Source organism: Pogona vitticeps, chromosome 2 (assembly GCF_051106095.1).
Source record: "Pogona vitticeps strain Pit_001003342236 chromosome 2, PviZW2.1, whole genome shotgun sequence".
NCBI lineage: Eukaryota > Metazoa > Chordata > Lepidosauria > Squamata > Agamidae > Pogona > Pogona vitticeps.
In genome coordinates, this window is record NC_135784.1 from 279,498,254 (window position 1) to 279,517,976 (window position 19,723).

Sequence of the window (19,723 nt, forward strand, 5' to 3'; positions counted from 1 at the left end):
GTAGTCATTCGTTAGGCTGTTGTCTTTGAATTGTAAATGAAAATTATGCCTCCCTTTTTTAAAAAAAGGAAAGAGTGGCTTATACTGAAAGCAACATTTTTGCCAAAAAAACACAACTTTTTTGCTATGCACAAAACTGTGGAGAAAAAAAGCTTGTTAATATATATGTCCCAGATCTTATGGAAGCACATTGTTTAAACACACACACACTTTGAGATGTTTAAAACCTGTTGTCGTCATTGTATGCTAAACAAAGTTGTTGGGAATGCAGCCTGCTAAAATTGTTATCCTTACTACATTTTTTAGTACCGAAAGTAAACAGCAATACTTTGGGCAGCAACAAAACATTCTGCTGAATTATAATTTTTTTGTGCAGTAAGTATTGGTATTCAAGAATTATCAGTAATCTTTAGCTCTATAAGGAAACTTTTGTACTCTTGAGCTGCTCATTGCATTATAATTATCACAGCAATAGTCCGATTGTGTCAATATAGGATACAGTCTCCAGATAATCTTGGAGATTGGAAGCAGGATGTAAAATAGTAAAACTCCGTCCATGACTATAACATATGGGCAAGGGCCATGGAATTTCCCATGAATTAGACTAATTATGGAAACTCTGCCCTCTCATGCATTATAGCCATGGAAGCTTTTTTAATTTGGGGTCCTCAAATGATGTCCCAGATGAGGTAAACATTCCATCCTTATGGTTGTTGTGGGTTTTTTCGGGCTCTTTGGCTGTGTTCTGAAGGTTGTTCTTCCTAACGTTTTGCCAGTCTCTGTGGCCGGCATTTTCAGAGGACAGCACTCTGTGCTCTGGGTGCTGTCCTCTGAAGATGCCGGCCACAGAGACTGGCAAAACGCTAGGAAGAGCAACCTTCAGAACACGGCCAAAGAGCCCGAAAAACCCACAACAACCATTAGATCCTGGCCGTGAAAGCCTTCGCAAATACATTCCATCCTTATCTCATGTTAGGGACTTATCTTTCTTTTCTTTTTTGGACTCCAACTCTCACAATCCTCTAGGAATTCCCCAGGCAGAAATCTGGGAGTTTCTGCCTACAGATCCACAGCTACAGACACCTTCATTTCACTCACCTGAACCAGATTCCAGCCTTATTTCCTGTTGTGGCTTTATAAAAAAAGGGAGATTGGGTTGTGGTGTTTCTTGGGAGCAGTAGTTTCGCTGCCCGTTAGGGTCTATATAGTGTTTCTCCTAAAGAAACTTCACTCCTAGAAAGCATCATGGCAACTTTCCTTTTTTGTATATTCACAAACAAGGCCTCATATCTAGGCCCTAGTCTAGATGAGGAAATAGAGATATCTATAGGTGTGGGGTTTGGGCTGGAACTCCTAGAATTCTTGGAGAATTTTGGGGCTTTGAGTCAAAAGGAAAAAAAATGATATATCTCTCCCAGATATTTTTGTTGTTGTTGTTTAGTTGTGTCTGACTCTTTGTGACCCTATGGACCACCATGGACCAGAGCACGCCAGGTCCTCCTGTCTTCCACTGCCTCCCGGAGTTGGGTCAAATTCATGTTGGTAGCTTCCTCCTTACCTTGTCATTATTTGTCCTTATTTTTTCCCGGTAGAGATAAGCAACTCTGCTTCAAGAGATTTGTGGCTGGTACCACAGTAATTTGGCTACTTGGGTGCTCTGCACCTTAACATGGGTGGCTGATGGTAGTGCCCCTTGCTACTCCTTCACTGCAGGTATCAATATGTATTGGGATAGTCTAGATAGTAGATGTTCCAACTCCACCTTGGATTTTTGGTTAGGATCTGCTTCCCTTCTAGAAATATTCAACAAAATCTAGACAGGCTTCCAGAAAAACAAACAGATACTTGTTGAATTAGAAACAAAATCAAAGCACTACTGGGTCAATATGTGATAGAGAAGGGGATCTGTCTTCTTTCTAATTTTTCTGCTCCAAGTATTTCAAAGTGCAAGTATAATTGGGATTGACCATTGACAAATACTGGAAACCATTCCTCTGTATGTTTCTTGTGTGCCTATAATGATAAGGACAACACACAATGCAACGTGCAGCTTTGCCAACTGGACTAATGGCGATGACAATGGTCAAATGTCACCACCACAGTAACAAATAATGCAATAAGTTACTTTTCGAAAGTAACAGCTCAAGTTCTCCATAAAACTTAACAAAGATTTGAAAACCCTTTAAAACATAGAAAGGTAGCTGGTGCCCCAAAGATATCAGATGAGGCAGCAGGCGAGTTTTTCTGGGCAAAACATTGCTAGGGTGCAGGTGCCCTTGATTTCCCTGCACTCTCCTTCTTTTCAGATGACAGAAGCAGGAGAAGGAAAGCCACTGTAGAAAATATATGTTCATTTCACAGACTGATTTAGGAATGTATGTTCCACCATGGATCCAGGTCTCTGGTTCTCTATAATGCTCTAAGTGTAAGCACCAGGACTTTGCATTTGATTCAGAAATGTACCAGGAATGAGTGATAATTTTAAAGCACAAATAGTTTTCCAAGCGCCTGGTTCTAGTTACTTTTATTTATTATTTACCATGTTTATATGTTTTACCATATTTATATGTTGCCTAGCAACACATGTTCTTGATGCGGCTTACAGCAAAAATAAACAAGAATTTGACACTAAAGGAGACCATAAATCCACACATACACTCACGATCTAGCACCAGATGGAAGCAATAAAACAAAGCTCAAGGAGCAGCAGCATTGTGCTGAAATTCATTGGGAAGCCTTGGAGCTGTCTTTTCCACCAGTGCAGTTTCCAAACCCATTTCCAAAGCTGTGTCAGGTACAATGCATTGCGGTTGTCTTCTGGAGCACTTTCTTCTATCTGGAGTGTGGAGCACTTTGGAAAGGCTAGCTCTGTCCGGGAGCTTCAGAAGGGAGAAGATTGTTCATCCCACAGATACCACTTATGCCTCTAGTCACAAAGCTAGACCAATAAGTATTTGATTCAGGAATGAATATTGACAAAAACAATTCTGTGCATCTTTTCAGCATTCACAGCACTTAATGCACATTATCTCAGTACTTAATTCTTTCAAAGCTCTGTAAGGCATGCCAGCATTCCTATCTCCCCATTGCAGTCAATGCAGGGAAAGAGGCTAAGAAGATAACATGACGGTGGGGAAACTGTCTTTCTAGATATTCCTGGACTCCAGCTGTCAACCAGGAGACATAAAATGTGCTTCCCTGAAGAATATGAACAATGTGGACACATTTGGGTGTCCCTTGGACAGCAATAGTAGCCTGTTAATAGACCCTTCCACTCTGGAAGCACTTTTGATGGCTTCTGATACAGGAGAAGATTCTCCAGCCAGCGTGGACCATGACCAGGAATGATGGCTCTTGTAGTCTGGCAGCATCTAGGGGAGTAGTGTAAGTTCCAGTCAATGACATGGTGGCTTGCTATCTGGACTGCGACAAAATATGAACCAAAGGTACCCCAGCTGACAATCCTAAACTGATTTTTGAAAAGTTACTTTTGGGAACTACAGCTCCTCAAATTCACAGTGAAAATAGTGGATGTGGGGAGTTTTAACCCGCAAAGTAACTTTTGCAAGCTGAAGCAACTGGAATTCATGTAATGCCTTAAAGGAGATCAAGTTTTATTTTCCATTTGCTTTCACAGACTGCAGCTCACTCCGCTAGGTCTGATAAATGGGATACTGCAATCCATGAAGACCAAAACAGAGCAAAACTTGTTAATCTTAATGGACTACAAACCTTTTTTTGTTTTTGCTGTGATACACTAACACATCTACCCACCCTTAATTTCCCCTCCAAATCTGTTCCTAAACCTTTCACTCCACCAGATTTCTAACTTGCGCTTCCATACCCTGTGCTCAGATTTTTCTATGTAGCTAAAGGAGAAGATAAAGCAAAGCTGGAGATTAGCATCTGTAAACCACAACATGTGTGCACCAATCTGCAACAGTTGCATGGAGTGTTTGCATAAAATATACAGAAGAGTTTTTAAAAAAACAACAACCCTACCCTGAAACATTCTGTATTTCCCAGGTGAATGTGTATTTTATGGAGCATGGTGTAATTTTTAAAAATAGGCCCTTTTGAAAAAGTTAAACCCAGTTAACTGATGTCCATCACAAAATTCCCCTTGACTTTTTAATAGAGCTTGTTCCTTTCACTGCATACTGAGGTTTCCAACACTGGCAAGTGCTATGCAGTTACTAAGAATATCAAGACGTCATATGCCTCGATGTTATCCACAGCCTGGTTTCTTGAAAGTCAACGGACTTGTGTGTGTCTCATGATATCACCCTTTGGCACAGTGACTTTGAGAGAAAGCCAGATACGAATTCCAGCTATGCACTGCCTCATGAGACAACTTTTTACCGAGCCAGGGTTGCTCTCGTCGTTATGCCATTTCTTTCTTGTTTCTGCTATTTCCATGTTACTGTGTTCTTTCAGGAGGTGCTAATAGAATACTCACTGGTTCTGCTGTCTTTAGCACTACAGTATGGAAAGTACAATGACTTCTATGAAAGGGGTTATTTTTTGAAATTATATCTTGCTCCATAAAATAAACATTTGTTTGGGAAGCCCAGAACGTTTCAGGCTAGTTCCCCCACTCCCTGTATATTTATGTATGTACTTAATGTAAATGTTGCTGATTGGTGCATGTGTTTTATAATTCATAGGTGCTAATGCCAGCCTTGCTTTATCTTTCCTTTTAGTTACACAGAGAAATCTGATTAATGTCAAGAGTGTTTACGAAACACAAACTGCTTTTGAACAGATGGCCAAACATTCCAAAGGAAGGTCAAGGAGAGCTACTAGAATAGAGAGGGTTATAACTCGAGAGTGTTGTCCTCCATTGGTTGATGAATTTCGGCCTCTGCCTTTTCTGTAACAGCAGCAGAAGCTCAGAAAATGCAGGTCAAATAAAAAGAGGGTTGTTAATTGCTTACTAATAATTATTAAATGATTATCTGTGTTGAAACAACTATCATTATCCTTATCAAATAGAACTAAGTTTAGCACACTGCCTGGAAAAGCTGCTTTCAGCACAGGGGTCCAACAGGCTCCTCCTTGCCACTTTTGTGAGGTACAGGAGACCTTCTATAATGGTGTCTTGTCTGATGGAGCTGTTTGGTATAGCTCAGTAGGTTGGAGCACTTGACTGCAGAGCTGGGGCTAGAAGTTCAAATTGCCCCTTTGCTTCCAGTAAAGCGACCATCTGGGATCACCTGGAGCATGTATGGCAGTGAGGGTTAAGTGCCCTGCCACCTGTGAGGCCTTGGGCAAGCTGCACGGCCCTGGACTACCAAAAAGCAAAGAACTGTTAAACTACTGTATTTCTGAATACTTTGGGCTGCAAATCTATGGGAAGGGTGGCCAAAAAGTGGAACTGATGTGACAGCACTTTAAAAAAATGATATGGTAGAAATTAGAGTTTAATTTGCTCTAAATAGTAATCGACAATAGCACATATGCATAGTTACTATATAAGAAAAGATATTGTGTAAAAGAGTAACTTCTAATAGTATTGTGAAAATGTTTAAAATAAATCATTCAGTGCTTATTGCGTTGTTCATGAGGGTAAATTACTGTATAAGGTTTCCCCCATGAAACAAACTTTTCCTGGGGGAGGGGGAAGGTATGTGACGAATGCCCACGTCACTCGTGTCACTCGTAGCTGGAGCTCTTTTCCATGAGCCTATGAGAGGACTGGAGGGGCGGGATCATTCATCAAGCAGTTAGTGAGTTAGAGAAGGAGAGTGCGAGCTGTGAAGGAGATAGGTTGAAGATTAAAGAGAGATAGATAAAGAAATAGAGAGAACTGATGTTAATAAAGACAAGCTGGTTAAAGTGAATAAATAAATCAGAGCGGGAAATTTTCAGATGTGGTAATGAATTTTGGAGTGCAGCTGCTCATGTCAGTTGCCATAGCCACACTGTCTACCATGTTTCCAAATCAGAGATGAGAAAATTTATTTTTTTGACAAGTCTCAGATGGGAGACGTGTCGAAACCAAAACCCCAAACCCACAAAAACAAAACAAAACCCACCAGCTGTATTCAGCCATACCATAAGTATACATGTTGGTGTATTATTTATGTGTACATACATTTATCTAAAGATGCACATAATGCTCGTAGCTCACAGCGATGTATTGCTGTCACGATAATTTGCCTACCCCCTGCCTCCACCTATTATGAGGTTTGCAATAAAGAGGAACAGGAAAGTAGAGGGAATCTGGATGTTGTCTTTGCTAATTGAAAGTTCCTGGTGTTTTGACCCTGCAGATGCTGGCTATACTAAATAGCGTACCTTTAGTAGTTACTTAGAAGAGGGAATTTCAACAGGTGCAGCTTTTAAGGCACAGGAACTCGAGACCAAATTGCTAACATGCGCTGGATTATGGAGAAAGCCAGAGAGTTCCAGAAAAATATCTACTTCTGCTTCATTGATTATGCAAAAGCCTTTGATTGTGTGGACCACAGCAAACTATGGCAAATCCTTAAAGAAATGGGCGTGCCTGACCACCTTATCCATCTCCTGAGAAACCTATATGTGGGACAGGAAGCAACAGTTAGAACTGGATATGGAACAACTGATTGGTTCAAAATTGAGAAAGGAGTACGACAAGGCTGTATACTGTCCCCCGGCTTATTTAATTTATATGCAGAATACATCATGCGGAAGGCTGGACTGGAGGAATCCCAAGCCGGAATTAAGATTGCCGGAAGAAATATCAACAACCTCCGATATGCAGATGACACCACTCTGATGGCAGAAAGTGAGGAGGAACTAAGGAACCTTGTAATGAGGGTGAAAGAGGAGAGTGCAAAAAACAGTCTTAAACTCAACATCAAAAAAACTAAGATCATGGCCACTGGCCCCATCACGTCCTGGCAAATAGAAGGGGAAGATATGGAGGCAGTGACAGATTTTACCTTCTTGGGCTCCATTATCACTGCAGATGGAGAAAGCAGCCATGAAATTAAAAGACGACTGCTTCTTGGGAGGAAAGCAATGACAAACCTTGACAGCATCTTAAAAAGCAGAGATATCACCTTGCCAACAAAAGTCCGAATAGTCAAAGCTATGGTTTTTCCTGTAGTGATGTATGGAAGTGAGAGCTGGACCATAAAGAAAGCTGACCGCCAAAGAACTGATGCCTTTGAATTGTGGTGCTGGAGGAGGCTCTTGAGAGTCCCCTGGACTGCAAGGAGAACAAACCTATCAATTCTAAAGGAAATCAACCCTGAGTGCTCACTGGAAGGACAGATCCTGAAGCTGAGGCTCCAATACTTTGGCCATCTCATGAGAAGAGAGGACTCCCTGGAAAAGACCTTAATGTTGGGAAAGTGTGAAGGCAAGAGGAGAAGGGGACGACAGAGGATGAGATAGTTGGACAGTGTCATCGAAGCAACCAACATGAATCTGACCCAACTCCGGGAGGCAGTAGAAGATAGAAGGGCCTGGCATGCTCTGGTCCATGGGGTCACGAAGAGTCGGACATGACTAACCGACTAAATGAACGAATGAGTAATAATTATGTGCCATCAAGTTGGTTCCCATGTGTGACGATCCTTTCCAGGATATTCTAGATAGACACTACTCAGAGATGGTTTACCACTACCCTCTTTTGGGGTTGCTCTGGGAACATATAATTTGTCCAAGGATACAAAAATGGGCTCTTCTCCAGGGAGCAGAGTGAGGAATAAAAGTCTTGATCTCTGGTTCGGTAGCCAGAGAAGTGAACTCCTTATCTCTGTTGTCTTTTTCATCGGGTCACCCTGCATGGAAGTGCTTTGAGAGCAGTTGTGGGTCTTTGGGCTTTCAATTAACAAATCAGCTACTTAATAGATCTCGTCAATTTAAATGTGGACGTGACCAAAAACCTTTGCTGCAGGTGGACCTTTGGAGGGACCCGTGTTGGCCCTGAGTACAAGGGAATAATACGACAACAATTACTCTTTGTGGCTAGAAGGAAATGCCGTTTTCAGTGCTTCAAGCTGAAAATCGTCTTGTGTGCACCCAAACCAAAGACATTAGGCAGAAATGCTGTTTTAATTTATGTGTGTAAGTTAAATTGTTTAGCTTCCCATAGCAAATTGCCGCTAATGAATGGGGCACCATTCACATGAGGCACTCACCAATTGTGTAACAAGCTTCTGCCTTAAATGCAACCAGCACCTTATTAGTTCATGACAATTTGCTGTGAAGAATTTAATTTACACACCCACAATTTACACACCAACAGCATTCTGGCCATTTAAAAAACCAAACGCCACCTTTCAGCTTCAAATAAAATTTTAGTGCCATCAGTAAATACTGTAAAATGTTGGTGAATATTGCTTTCAAGCAATATAAAGTTTAGGAAAATAGGAAAGACTACAATTTTACTTAATCTTCTGTGGAACATGCTGGTTATGTTAGATTCATCACAATTATTTTTACATTTTTCTCAATCCTCTAATGTGTTTTAGGTAAAGGTAAAGGTTCCCCTTGACAATTTTTGTCCAGTCGTGTTTGACTCTAGGGGGCGGTGCTCATCCCCGTTTCCAAGCCATAGAGCCAGCGTTTTTGTCCGAAGACAATCTTCCGTGGTCACATGGCCAGTGCGACTTAGACATGGAACACTGTTGCCTTCCCACTGAGGTGGTCCCTATTTATCTACTTGCATTTGCATGCTTTCGAACCACTAGGTTGGCGGGACTAATGTGCTTTATACAGTATTAAATGTTCCTCAATTAAGAATGCAACCCTATATTCAATTACCCAGAGTAAGCTCCATAGAACATAGAGGGACTTACTGAGCAATAAACATTTACATGTACAATAGAGCTTGGGATCAAATACAATATGTCAAACAGTGATTACCAGGAGTGAGAATATCAGGATCTATAGCTCTGGGAGATTAAGGGACAGTGGATGTGCATTATGACAATGAAACACTGAGAGATAAGATGCATTTTGAGAGATCTTTTCATGAAAGATTAATTTTTTCTTGAATCTGTTTCTATCATAATAGAAAACTTTCTTTGCATTTCTCATCCGTCTGTTTTGATAGCTATGGACATTTTTACATTTCAGAGTCAGTTGGATGGATTCCAAGACGTTTTGCAAGAAAAATCTATCAAGATTGAAGAGTTTGTCAGTGAAATAGAAGCTCTGTTTAATTCTCTTGAGGTAAGAGCTATTTAAAGAGTTTGTCTGTTAAAGATTTGTGCCATTATAATTGTTCAGCTGGGTGGGCCACAATGTAAACAGTATCTAGTTTTTACGCAAGCCATAATCTTTGATTGTTATTTGTGCACATACTCACAATATAGTGCTGTATAAATGGGTAGGCACTGTCTTGCAAAAGTATTTTAACAAAGGGATAAATCAAATGAACAAAAAGTTACTCAAGACTTAAAGTCAGTTCTCTAGTATTGCAATATACTCAAGAATATTCTCAGTGTCCTTCTAAGAATGTCAAAGAGGAATAGTAGACTAATGAGAAAGTCATCTTTAACACAACATGAAAGTCAGTTTTATGTGAGTTTACAGCATGACATACTCTTTCAATTAGACGCAGGTGGATTAGATTCAGATTATACGCAGATGAAGGATGAGTGAACAACATCAATAATTTAAGATGTGCAGAATATACCATATTACCGACAGAAAGCGTTGAAGACTTCAAACCACTACCGAGAAAGGTGGAAGATGGAAGGGCAAAAGTAGGATTACAATTAGATATTAGGAAGATAAACAAATCATAACTATAGAAGAATTGTGTAACTTTTGATGTTGACAATGAAAAAACTGAAAGTGTTAAAAGATTCTCTGTATCTCGGAGTCACTATCAATTCAAAGGAAGACTGTAGTCAAGAACTCAGAAGAAGAGTGAGACTCAGAAAGGGAACTATGAAGGAACATGAGGAAAAGATCCTCAAGAATAATAATGTTTCGATGGAGACTAAAGCCAAGTTATATTGTGATATTCCCAATTGTTATGTGTAGATGTGAAAATTGGACAGAGGAGAAGGGTGGTAAGAAAAATATTATTCATCCAAAATATTAGTTAAAAGAGGAGAGCTTTATACATACTATGAACTGCCAGAAAGATAAATAAGCACGTACTTATTCAAATCAACCTCTCTAGAAACAAAGATGACTAAATTGAGGCTATTGTATTTTGGGCATAACATGAGAAAACAAGGCTCATCATAGGAAAAGACAATAATAGTGGCAAAAGCTGAGTGCAGCAGGAAAAGAAGAAGACTGAATAGGAAATAGATTAATCCAATAAAGGAAAGCACAACCTTAAGTTTGCAAGACCTGAGCAAGGACAGGACCTTTGGGAGGTTACTAATTTATAGCGTTGCCATAAATCAGAAGTGACTTCACACTACATGGCAACATCTTTCCTTTTCCAAGAAGACATCTAGACTGAGCACACTGGAAACAGATGACATCTGACTGTTTGAAACATATGAATCATAAAAAAGGAGGGAGGTGTGTTGTCCAAGGAGTAAAAACATTAGCTTAGGAGCCGCAAAGGAAATAAGCTTTTTAATGCAAATTCCATCCAGGGGGGCCAAAACAGGCAAGAGGGGGCGCTTCTGCAATTAGAAACAGGTTGACTTAAACAGTGAATGATCTGTAATTACCCACTAAAGTTTCTTGCATTTTCACAGCTTTGAATGTGCTTACTTTTGTTTGTTGTTATGTCAGCAGGAGAAAACAATAGGCACAATTTGCATGTTAATTGTGCTAATATTATAGGTGTGAGGAATGTGTCTGTGGAAATGACTTTTTAATCACCTTCTGATTCATCCAAAAATTAAAGCTGCCCATCTCCTTTGTTTTAGTATTAGGAAAGTTTAGTTACTTAGGATGCTATGCTAGCTTGGTATATTCTAAGAGAGAGGTGGAAGAGAACTGACTGATTGAAGAAGGAAGTGACCATCTTCTCAAGGTGTACAGTGGTGCCTCGCTAGACAGTTACCCCGCATGACAGTTTTTTGCTAGACATTGACTTTTTGTGATCGCTATAGCGATTCGAAAAACAGTGATTCCTTTGGGGGAATTTCGCTGGACAATGGTCCCTGCTTCGCAAACTGATTTTCGCTAGACGACGATTTTGACAGCTCCCTCTGCGCTCGCAAAACAGGTGTTTTCGGGACCTAAGCTTCGCAAGACACCGATTTAAACAGCTGATTGGCGGTTCGCAAAGTGGCTTTCCTATGGTCGATCTTCGCTAGACAATGATGATTCTTCCCCATTGGAACGGAAATGCTTTTCGCTAGACAATGATTTCGCTAAACAGCGATTTCAGTGTATCTTTCTACAGTGAAGAGATGTGCTCCTGGCTTCACCCCTGATCCTGAGTGCCCAGCTGTTGGCAGGAGTCAAGGATGCCTTTGTACATTTAAAACTAGCATGCCAGCTGTTCCTGGACCTAGAGAAGTCTGATGTGGTCATGGGGACACATGCTGCACCCTGTTTGGACTGTGGCAATGTAACCCTAGGTGGGTTTGCCCTTAGTACATGCTTAGAAACTAAGGGAATCCACCATGCTGCATCCAGATTGCTGATTGGAGCTTGTTACAAAAAGAACTGAAATTCCTTGTTTCAGTGCCTACCCAGCTCCCAGTCTTTTTCTAGGTGCAAACCAGAGTGCTGTTTTTGACTTTTAAACCTCTAAATGACTTGGGTCAAGCCTGCCCTTATGAACCTTCCAGGATGTTAGGTTTTTCGAGAACCTTTCTCATGGTCACACCACCTTCACGGCCATGCCTGATAAGAACATGAGAGAGTCCCTTCACAGTGGCTGCTCCCAGGCTGTGGCCCTACTTCTTCTTCTTGTCTTACCTCCAGAAGGTAAACACCTCTCTGATAGACTTTTGTCATGTTACTGATTGACAAGCAAGGGGACTTTTAATATATGCTTTTAAATTGTTCTGAATTGTTTTTATTCAGTTTTTGTTTTGAAATGTAGTACTTCTTATTGGTTCTTTTATATTTATTTTATTTTATTTATTTATTCAATTTTTACCCCGCCCCTCTAGGCAATGTCTACTCGGGGTGGCTTATATTGTATTTTGAGCTGCCTTTGTTTTCCAAATCTTTTGTTAAGTCATCCTGAGTCTCTTTAGTGGGAGTGGGTGTCATATATAAAAACCGATTGGTCAAATGAATTTTCCCCAACATAAAAAGACCTTTTAGAATCTCTTAGCAATCTCTTTTTGTTCTCAGCATTCAAAATAATTTAGTGTCCTCAATAAACTTCACCATCTCATGCTCACCCTTAACTCCAGGTGATTGATACCAACAAGTTAAAAAAGCACTACTCCCATTGTAAGTCTCTGAGGCATCTCACGGCTCACATTTCCCAATGGTGAAAACTGATCTTGTACTTCTGCCTTCTTTTGTTTAACCTGCTTTTAGTTCATGAGAGGACTTTCTCTTTTAGCCCATGACTATACACCATTTTTGGAACTTCAAGTCAACAGTGGCTGAAGTCACAACTAGACTTGGCCCACAGAATCAGTGAAACCCCTGGAGAAGTTGACTCACTGAATCCCCACTTGGACTACTCTAGTTTTGACGTACTATTGGGTTTCAGCCATTCTGTACCGAATCACTCCATCCATTTATTCAGTGACAATTTTGAAGAACTCTGTAGGGTTAATGAAACAGGACTTACCTTTCCAGAAGCCATGCTGATTCTTTTTCAACAGGGCTTGTCCTTTCACACGCACAACAAATTTAACCTTACCCTTAGTAACACACTCCAATAATTCACCACTTCTTTTTTTGTGGAGTTTTTCCAATCTCGCATGCTGCATTTAGCAGATTGGGCTGGGAAAGATCTTTCTCAGCTGAGGTAATTGTTAGTCTATCCAGCACTAACCAATTGTTCCTTCCCTGCTTCTAAATTCAAAAGGACTCCCACTTCTCTGCTCAGCTCTCCCCCCCCCCTTTTAAGTCTGTTGAAAGCAGTAATATTTGTCAGTTTGGTGTTTGGTCTGTTCAATTGTAAGTAAATGAAACATTTTTTATTCTTTATTCTACTAATGTCTCAAGGTGAGTTATTGAGACTTTAAGTGTCTGTTGATGAGGAAAAAGGGGCAGACTAATCTAGGAACTTGAAGCTATTCTGCTTTGTAAATCCCTGCACTTCTGCTGCATAGGCACAAGGAATTTAACCAAACATTCAAATTTTTCCCTAATTTCTGACAGGATGAGGCTAGACTGGCTGCATATAACAAACTCACAGGCCCAGCCCTGTCAGTAGGCAGAGTCATTAAAGTAAAATTCAGCTGGCACACTCTCAGCCATTGGCATGTAAAGTGCGGAAAGAAGGACACCATCTTGTTCCATTAACTAGTGGAACAAATATGTTGAACTGGACTGGCCAGGCAAGGAAGAGAGAGAGAAAGGAAGAAGATATGGAGTTTTCCTTTTCCCATCATAGAGGCCCATATGGTCACTTTTTTTTCAAGGCACATTCCAACATTTCTTGTAGCACACCAGAGTTAGCAGGTATTTCATTTAGGAATAATCACTTTAAATGGATAACACATTGTTTATAAAAACACAGGCTACTCTGTTGGTCTTTAAGATCAAAACAGAGTTTTGTTTTTTTTAAAAAAAGATCCACAGGTGGATAATACTTCTCTTTGGACAAGCCATAACTCCCCTCCAGTGCATTAGTTTTAACCTATCTAGAACTCTTCTTCATCAGGGTAAATTCCTTAAAGCCCTCCCCCTTTTTTGCCACCAAGTCTCATGAATTAGTCTGGAGAAATTGAAAACTCATACAATATTGTGGGATAACAGTTAGTTTTATGTGCTGTGGAATACAACCTCATAATGTCAAAAGGCTCTGATCTGGGGAAAGAAGTAGAAATGAGCAGCATATAAATCTCAACAGAGACCAGTGCAATTAAGGCAAACTGTCTCAGCACTATCATGTTGTCATACAGAACTACAGCATTAACAAAAAGATATTGGCTGAATTCCAGTTGCTTGCAAGTACTAAGTTACAACTAAAATAGGCCAGTTGAATCAAGGGAACTTATGGAGCAGCTGATTCATCATATCCCCACTGATTCAATGGGCCTCAAGTTGCGACTTAGAACACTAGGCAATAGGATTTCAGTCATTCCCTGAAGGAACTGGCTGGGGAACAAGCTGGGAAACAGGGGGGTCTGAGGGGTCTCAGGGGCAACCAATAGAGACAATATACAGCAGGGGAAGATATGGCGGTGGGAGTAGAGCATGCTCGAGTAGGAGAAAGGAGGTTAGATACCTTACACCTATCCCCCTTTCTAGCTCTACTCCTAGCCAAATGGTACCAGGTGACCGTATCAGCCACCCCCCTGGCCACATGGTATTGTTGGTAAATGCCAGGTCGGCAAAAAACAAGACTGCCCTCATCCATGACTTAATTTTGGATGAAGGGGCCGACCTGGCATGCATTGCTGAGACCTGGGTGGGAGAAGAAGGAGGAGTTCCTCTATCTCAGTTATGTCCCCCTGGGTACTTGGTCCAACACCAGGGTCGCCCGGAGGGGCGGGGAGGAGGTGTGGCAATAGTCTACAAGGATTCCTTCCATTTTTCCAGGCTCCCTGTCCCCTTGGGAAATGGTCTAGAGGGCCTGTATTGTGTGTTGGGCTTGCGAGACAGACTAGGGATTCTGCTGGTGTACCGCCCACCCTGCTGCTTACCAACAGTCTCCCTACCTGAGCTGACGGAGGTGATCTCGGATCTGGTGGTGAGGACCCCCAGACTTTTGGTACTGGGGGACCTCAATCTCCATGCCGAGGCCACTTTATCAGGGGCAGCTCAGGACGTCATGGCCGCCATGACAACCATGGGGCTGTCTCAACATGTCATCGGCCTGACTCATGAGAAAGGCCATACACTTGACCTAGTATTCTCTACGGGACAGGGGGATGGTGGTCCGGATGTGGTGGATTTATCTTTGACTCCATTGTCATGGTCGGACCATTTCCTGGTAAAATTTAGACTCTCAGCCACTACTACCCTCTGCAGGGGTGGGGGATCAATTAAAATGATCCGCCCCCGGAGACTTATGGATCCTGAAGGATTCCTGAATGCTCTAGGGGAGTTTCCAGCTGATATGGTCGGCGCTCCTGTCGAAGCCCAGGTCGCCTTGTGGTACAAGGAGATGGCCCGGGCGGTTGACACGATCGCACCTAGGCGCCCTCTCCCTGCCCGCAGAGCCTATAAGGCTCCATGGTACACAGAGGAGCTTTTGGCCATGAAACGGTTGGGGAGACGGCTTGAGCGCAGATGGAGGAAATATCGCTGCGACTATGACCAAACACAGCTTAGAGCCCATTATCGGGCCTACTCTGTGGCAATACGGCTGGCGAAACGCCAGTATTTCTCCAGCCGTATCGCTTCCTCGGTGTGTCGTCCAGCAGAGCTATTTCGAGTGGTCTGGGACCTTCTTCAGCCTAATGGTTCGGTGGAGGTCCTGGACTCCTCAGTGGCTCGCTGTAATGAATTTGTTACACACTTTGAGGGAAAAATTGCTCAGATTTGCAAAGATTTGGACTCCACTGTTGATGCAGAGCCCATGGTTGTGTCCAGTGCTCCGGACTTTTGTCATAATTTATTGGATGAGTTTCAGTTGTTGCAACCTGAGGATGTGGACAGGGTGCTTGGATCGGTTCGTGCCACCACTACACAACTCGACCCTTGCCCATCATGGCTAATAAAGAAATCTGCCAGGGGAGTTTGCACCTGGATCCTGGAGGTCATCAACTCCTCGTTAAGAGAGGGAGCGGTTGCTGCCCCATTAAAGGAGGCAGTGATTCGCCCACTCCTAAAAAACCCTAATCTGGATCCAAATCTAGTGAACAACTATCGTCCAATAGCAAACCTCCCTTTTCTGGGCAAGGTGTTGGAACGTGTGGTGGCTGAGCAGCTCCAGGCTCTCCTGGATGAAACGGATTATCTAGATCCATTTCAATCGGGTTTCAGGCTGGGTTATGGGATGGAAACTGCCTTGGTCGCCCTGTTTGACGACCTTTGCCGGGAGAAAGACAGGGGTAATGCATCCCTGTTGATTCTCCTGGACCTCTCAGCGGCTTTCGACACCATTGACCATGGTGTCCTTCTGGACAGACTGGCTGGGATGGGAATTGGAGGCACTGTTTTACAGTGGTTCGGTTCCTACCTGGCTGATCGAGTCCAGAAGGTGGTGCTGGGGGACAGTAGCTCTGACCCATGGCGGTTGCGTCATGGGGTTCCTCAGGGCTCTATACTGTTCCCCATGCTGTTCAATATCTACATGAAACCGCTGGGGGAGGTCATTAGGAGGTTTGGGCTGAGGAGTCAGCAATATGCTGACGACACCCAGCTCTACCTCTCATTTTCTACCAATCCAGGTGTGGCAGTCACCGTTCTGAACTCGTGCCTGGACTCGATAATGGTCTGGATGAGGGTCAATAAACTGAGGCTCAATCCAGACAAGTCTGAAGTGCTGCTGGTAGATGCCCCGCCAGATAGGTTAAAGGGCCATCTCCCTACCTTAGACGGGATTACACTCCCCCTAAAGGATAGGGTCCACAGCTTGGGGGTGCTCCTTGACCCCAGTCTGACCTTGGAAGCCCAGGTGGACTCGGTGTCCAGGGGTGCCTTCTTACAGCTGCGGAGAATACAGTATATCAACTTCGCCCTTACCTGGATGAGCAGAGCCTGGCAGCAGTCACTCATGCACTGGTAACAACCAGACTGGATTACTGCAATGTGCTATACGTGGGGCAGCCTTTGAAGACGGTCCGACGACTGCAACCGGCACAGAACCGGGCTGCGCGGCTGGTAAGTGGTGCCGCCGCACGGACTCATATCACGCCGGTTCTGAAAAATTTATACTGGCTGCCGGTTGCTGCTCGGTCCCAATTCAAAGTGCTTACTTTGACATATAAAGCCCTAAACGGCTTAGGACCTGGTTACCTAAAGGACCGCCTTCTTCCATATGTGCCTGCCTGTCCTCTAAGATCAGGCCAGGAGACCCTTCTGAAGGTGCCATCCCTGAAAGAGGTGAAGGGGATGGCATGTCGGAATAGGGCCTTCTCAGTTGTTGCCCCCCCAACTTTGGAACACCCTCCCTAGAGAGATCCGCCTGGCTCCGACACTCTTGGCCTTTCAGCGCCAGACAAAGACCTTTCTGTTCACCCAGCATTTTAATTAATTAATTTTAATGTTTTAAGAAATATTTTAATATATGCTATTTTATACTGTCTCTTAAAATGTTTTTAATGTTTTTAAGTTTTAATGTTGTACGCCGCCCAGAAGCCACTGGCAATGGTGAGGCTAAAAAATATTGTAAATAAATAAATAAATAAATAAATTGTCTTTTTACTAAAAGTATTGTATATCAAATCCCACTTGAAGTATATATGTAACACTCTAGTTCTGTGGATCTATCCATCCATCCATCCATCCATCCATCCATCCATCCATCCATCCATCCATCCATCCATCCATCTATCTATCTATCTATCTATCTATCTATCTATCTATCTATCTATCTATCTATCTATCTATCTATCTATCTATCTATCTATCTATCTATCTATCTATCTATCTATCTATCTATCTATCTATCTATCTATCTGTCTGTCTGTCTGTCTGTCTGTCTGTCTGTCTGCCTGCCTGCCTGCCTGCCTGCCTGCCTGCCTGCCTGCCTGCCTGCCTGCCTGCCTGCCTAAAATGTATTGCAAACAAAAACTTTACAAAAGCAATAACAATAGTGATATATAAGAAAATTGGATGATACAAATTGTACACCGCAAGGTCTTTTCAGCAGCACCAGAGCAGGAGTTGCTTGAAGAAATAAAGAAGAATTCAAATTTTTCTTTTATACCAAATGAGAACAAAGTCCCAGATATACATTTATTGATCAAGATGGGACATCCACGACATAAAGGAATCGGCTCCAAATACACAGTGTCTCAGACCCTAAACCAAGGTGGTCAGGCAAGGGCCTTCTCAATCCTCGTGGGAAGAGCGGCTCCTGCCCCTGCAGTCTCTCCTGCTCTTTCTAACTCAAATCCCGAATCACAGCCCCTTCCTGGGATAGCCCCACGGACTGGGCTGAACCAAATAGTCTATTGGGGTTAAATATACACAGCCATACTAAAAACATATGAAATGTATTTTGGCTGATGTTGTTATCAGTTGTATTTAAGATAAAAAACCAGGACAACTAAGGGCTCAGTCACACTGCCCATTTGAACTGATTCTGACTTTTTTTAAATCAGTATTAAGTCATGTGGTACAGTGGGGTCTTGACTTGAGAACTTAATCCGTATTGGAAGGCGGTTCTCAAGTCAAAAAGTCTGTAGGTCAAGTCTCCATTGACCTACAGTGCATTGAAAACCGATTAATCCCGTAACAGGCCGTTTTTGTTCCATTTTGGTTTTTTTCTGGTCTGTAAGTCAAATCTCAGTCTGCAAGTCAAACCTAAATTTTGCGGCCAGAAAAGTCTGTAACTCAAAAAGTCTGTAAGTCAAGCCGTCTGTAAGTCAAGGGTCCACTGTATATAAATCAGTAGCCATGTTCAATTTTGAATGAAATTAATTTAATTTATTTCTGGTAGTTAAAACAGGTTTGGGTGGCTACACAGGTGAAATTGATTCCTTTCCTTTCCTTTTTTAGAGCATGCTGTTTATTAGAGCATTTTGTTGTTTTTTGAAAAGGATACATCATTCAATTGGTGGCTGCATTCATCTGAGAAATTATTCTAAACATTAGAAGGCAGTCCTGAAAAACTGTACATAATGTAGAGGACAGCACAAGTGATAAATGTGGGGAAATAAGTTTTCATTGCCAGAAAGGGACAAACCAGGAGGATGATTGTAATATAGAACATATTGATAAAGTAATGCAGAGATATACTCTTGACAATGCAGTTACAGTGCACTTAAGTGATGCGTTGCTAAAAATTTTAAAAAAGAATTGTTAAAAAACTGAGTGGCAAAATCTCAGTGCCAATGGTGCTCGAAATCAACAAAGTTACAAGGTAAATCGATAGTAGAATTCACAACCACCATCCCGAACTGAAATAAAATGATTTACAAGTGATGTATTTTAAAAGGTCCTTGCTACTAGTCAGTTCAAAAAAACGTGCTTTGCGGCCAAAATACATTGATTCCACCCACACATTGTGTGCCCTGGAATTTATTAATAGATTTAAATAACGCTTAAATCAATTTAACTGTGGTTCTTATTGCCAGTGGACTGCACTCTCAGCTATAAGAAAATACCAGGACAGTTACCAAGCATGTGGGACATACGGAGAAAAAATGTTAAAAATTAGTTAAAACATTGACCAAAAGCAGCTCTAGAACCCCTGTGCCAAAGAGAAAAGTTCACCAATGGAATTTATCTTTCCAGTACATTTGATGTCATTTTGTCCCCTCTTCTAGGAAAACTGCAAGGAAAAGGAGCAGCTTTTGGAAGAACAAAATGAAAGCATTGTCAAGATGGTGATAGATCACCATGAGAGAAAGGCACAGAGCTTTGAGGGAATAAAGAACACAAAAATGGAGTACCTTTATGAACAGATGGTTAATTTTCAAGAATATATTGACACAGCAAAGGAGACACTGGAGACTATAATCAAGGAGGCAGAAGGAATGGATGATTTTGTTTTCCTGCAGGTATGTACAATACTATATTATCACTGGTAAGATGTTCCAGACTTTTAGAC

The 19,723-nt window shown here is 41.9% G+C and overlaps 1 protein-coding gene across 3 annotated transcripts in view; it reads left to right on the forward strand.

Moving 5' to 3' along the window:
* Positions 1-19,723, forward strand: part of CMYA5 (cardiomyopathy associated 5) — a 96,443-nt gene that overhangs the window by 23,752 nt on the left and 52,968 nt on the right. For all 3 annotated transcript variants that reach the window (XR_013541175.1, XM_020783661.3, XM_078384530.1), the window contains exons 3-4: positions 9,073-9,168; positions 19,440-19,673. Coding sequence is in view for 2 of the 3 variants with exons in the window: in XM_020783661.3 (XP_020639320.3) it covers positions 9,073-9,168; positions 19,440-19,673 (330 nt within the window). In the remaining variant the exon portion in view is untranslated. The remainder of the gene's footprint in view (positions 1-9,072; positions 9,169-19,439; positions 19,674-19,723) is intronic.